General features: G+C 44.4%; 1 protein-coding gene across 1 annotated transcript; it reads right to left on the bottom strand.

Moving 5' to 3' along the window:
* Nucleotides 1-292: 292 nt before the first annotated feature.
* On the bottom strand, nt 293-1,544 carry LOC135384728 (uncharacterized). The gene is made up of 3 exons (XM_064613916.1): nt 1,515-1,544; nt 1,357-1,439; nt 293-1,262 (listed from the first exon to the last, which is right to left on the bottom strand). The coding sequence occupies exons 1-3, from the start codon at nt 1,542-1,544 to the stop codon at nt 293-295; spliced, it is 1,083 nt and encodes a 360-aa protein (XP_064469986.1).
* Nucleotides 1,545-2,531: the final 987 nt, after the last annotated feature.

The raw sequence follows: 2,531 nt of genomic DNA, 5'->3' as shown, positions 1-2,531 counted from the left end.
TTGGGCCGCTCCTTCTATCCTCAAGTCTCCGGGAAAACTGGCAAAACAGGTTTACGGCGGCAAAGGAACAAGGCGCTGACCCCCACTGACCGGCAAACCAGAACGAGTCTCCTTATGCCGTCATCGGTGACGTGCCATCATACCTCCTCATCCTCGTTATAGCTGGAGTGGCGAGTTAAGGGTGAAGGAGCGGAGCTATGTTTATGTGAGTTTTTTTCTGGGAAACAAATTGCACACATCAAAACCTTTCGCGCTATTCGGTATAATGACACACACACTTTCATCAGATGTCTTAATCTGAAAATTTTTTGGATGGCCCTCTGTACTCCTTTAAGAATGGGGGAATATTTAAGCCAACATTCAGTGCAGCAAGGTCCTCAACAATAAGAAATCCCCGGTCCGCCATAACACTGTCGCCTGGTTCAAGTAATTGATACAGTCCACTCTGTTTAACCAGGGCCTTATCTGAGATCCTCCCAGGTGCCAAGTCACTTACAAATGTAACAAACCCATTTGGAGCAATACCGATGAGACCTTTTGCTGTGTTATGCGACTTATATGACGAGTAAGTATCACTTTGAACCCGCAGGTCACTCGGGGTCTCAATGAAGAGTTCTGTGCAGTCCAAGATGACTCTAGTTGTTGGGTATGATTCCTTGAATACTTCCGGCATAAAGTCATTCACGGTCTCTCTGGAAGGCCATAGCGGTGTCTGTTCCAAGTAGTTGCTCAAGAATTCAGTCCAAAATGAGCACAGTTCACTCACGTACCCTAAACTGACATCATACCTAAATGGCAGGTCCCGTTCCAGTAGTCCCACCTTGAGTATGATGAGAACAATGATGAGCTGCTCCTCCACAGAAAACACCCGACTCCTACCTCTGTTTGATGGACTCTCGGTGCAAGCGTTCTTGTAGTCTTCATAACCTGCCTCAACAAAGCTGCAAAACCTTTTGAAGCGCTCCAGACCATTAAACCCAGTGTAAAAATGAAGCTTTTCATCGTCGGAGAGAACACGGGCGGGGGTGCACCTGGTACCGAGCTTTTGAATGGAACTGCTCCGTTCTAGTTTCATCTCCAAGTCACAAACATAAGACTTCAACTCCTGCTGTTCCTTGGAGAACTTTTCACCAGCTGTGGCCAGTGTTCCATGGAGCTTTTTCAGTTCATGGCTTCGTAGTTCAGCAGCTGCTTCGAGTTCAGTGATACGGCACTCAAGCTGCTGGTTCCTCTGACGCAGGTCGTCATTTACCTGTGCCACCCTACATTCACGTTCTGCAGCGCTGCATTCTTTTCATGAAGGCTCGAAACTGCTTCCCGTAGCCGTGAACATTCTTCAGTGAGCTTTGCATTTACATCTTCGAGCTGCCTGGGCTTGGTACCATTTGTTGCATTTGAATGTTTAGGTGCAGCTTCCACCATTGCACTGTCTGTAGGTGCTGGAATCAGATATGGAATTATTTTCGCTTCTGCAAGTAGAGGTGGGAAGTAACCGAACACAGAAATGCTCTTACCGTGATCGTATGCCACTGTACCAGTCCCATCTTGGCTCACACTGGGAGAAAGATAAAAGAAAAGAAATAAAAAAGAATGTCCGACGTTTCAACAGTGCCACTGTCGAAACGTCGAACATTCTTTTTTATGTGTTAAATTACCCATTAAATAAATTAGTTTTTGTTAACGTTCCTGTAATCCGTAGTCCGCGTCTTAGTCTTATTATTTCACTTTTATTCAACTTCGTAGCTGTCTGATATATTAACCTATTTGTCATATATATATATATATATTTGATAATGCATTTGATAATGCGAAATGAAATGAAATGAAATGAGGTATATATATATATTTACTTCAGGAAAAAAGACAGAATGGTCGCCCTCGGACACCGCACGTGTGTTCGCGTCACCGTGCGCCTGAGTGCTACAGAACAGACCTGAAGATAAAGGAGCTGAAACAAGGTTCTTGTTCAACGATATTCCCTGACTATCCAGCATATATACACAGCTCAGACATGAATATGGTCGTCGTATCAATACAGAGTTTTGGTACATCGTACGCAAAGGCGACAGCGTACGTAAGAGATAGCGTTGGTGGATCTGCGCACTGCGCGAAGGTTTCTTTCTGTTATGGGCGTGCGCAGAAGCATTAACGCTGTCGCATACGTACGCAAAGGTGATAGCGTACGATGTACTAAAACTCTGTATTAAAACACATCCGCCGAAAACAAGGCAGTGCACCGTGGCTCCGAAGTCATCTCTGCTCGTCGAAGATGACCAAATTCTGCCGTCGTAATATACTCGTAAATAACTAATGTGCGTTAAAATATGACACTCATCGAGAAAACAGGACAGCGGCGGGATTTGTAACAGACCTCTCTGAATTACCGTCGTCAGAACAATTACTTTCCGTCATGTTAACTAATGTGCTCACCACATTAATAACGAGTTCATGTCTGGACATTAAGCATAACGTATCCGTCCAGTGTAGTTCTGTATAATTGTGTCTACGTTCCATTATTGTGTATTTTTATT

This window comes from Ornithodoros turicata, chromosome 2, assembly GCF_037126465.1.
Source record: "Ornithodoros turicata isolate Travis chromosome 2, ASM3712646v1, whole genome shotgun sequence".
Classification (NCBI taxonomy): domain Eukaryota; kingdom Metazoa; phylum Arthropoda; class Arachnida; order Ixodida; family Argasidae; genus Ornithodoros; species Ornithodoros turicata.
This window is presented reverse-complemented; position numbering and strand designations above follow the sequence as displayed.

Bases quoted from the DNA above. Each gene is read 5' to 3' on its own strand.
- LOC135384728 (XM_064613916.1), bottom strand. From the start codon at position 1,544: ATGGGACTGGTACAGTGGCATACGATCACG. The intron at 1,440-1,514 runs GTAAGAGCATTT...ATCTGATTCCAG, and splicing joins TACAGTGGCATACGATCACG to CACCTACAGACAGTGCAATG. The intron at 1,263-1,356 runs GTAAATGCAAAG...ACGTGAATGTAG, and splicing joins AGCCCAGGCAGCTCGAAGAT to GGTGGCACAGGTAAATGACG.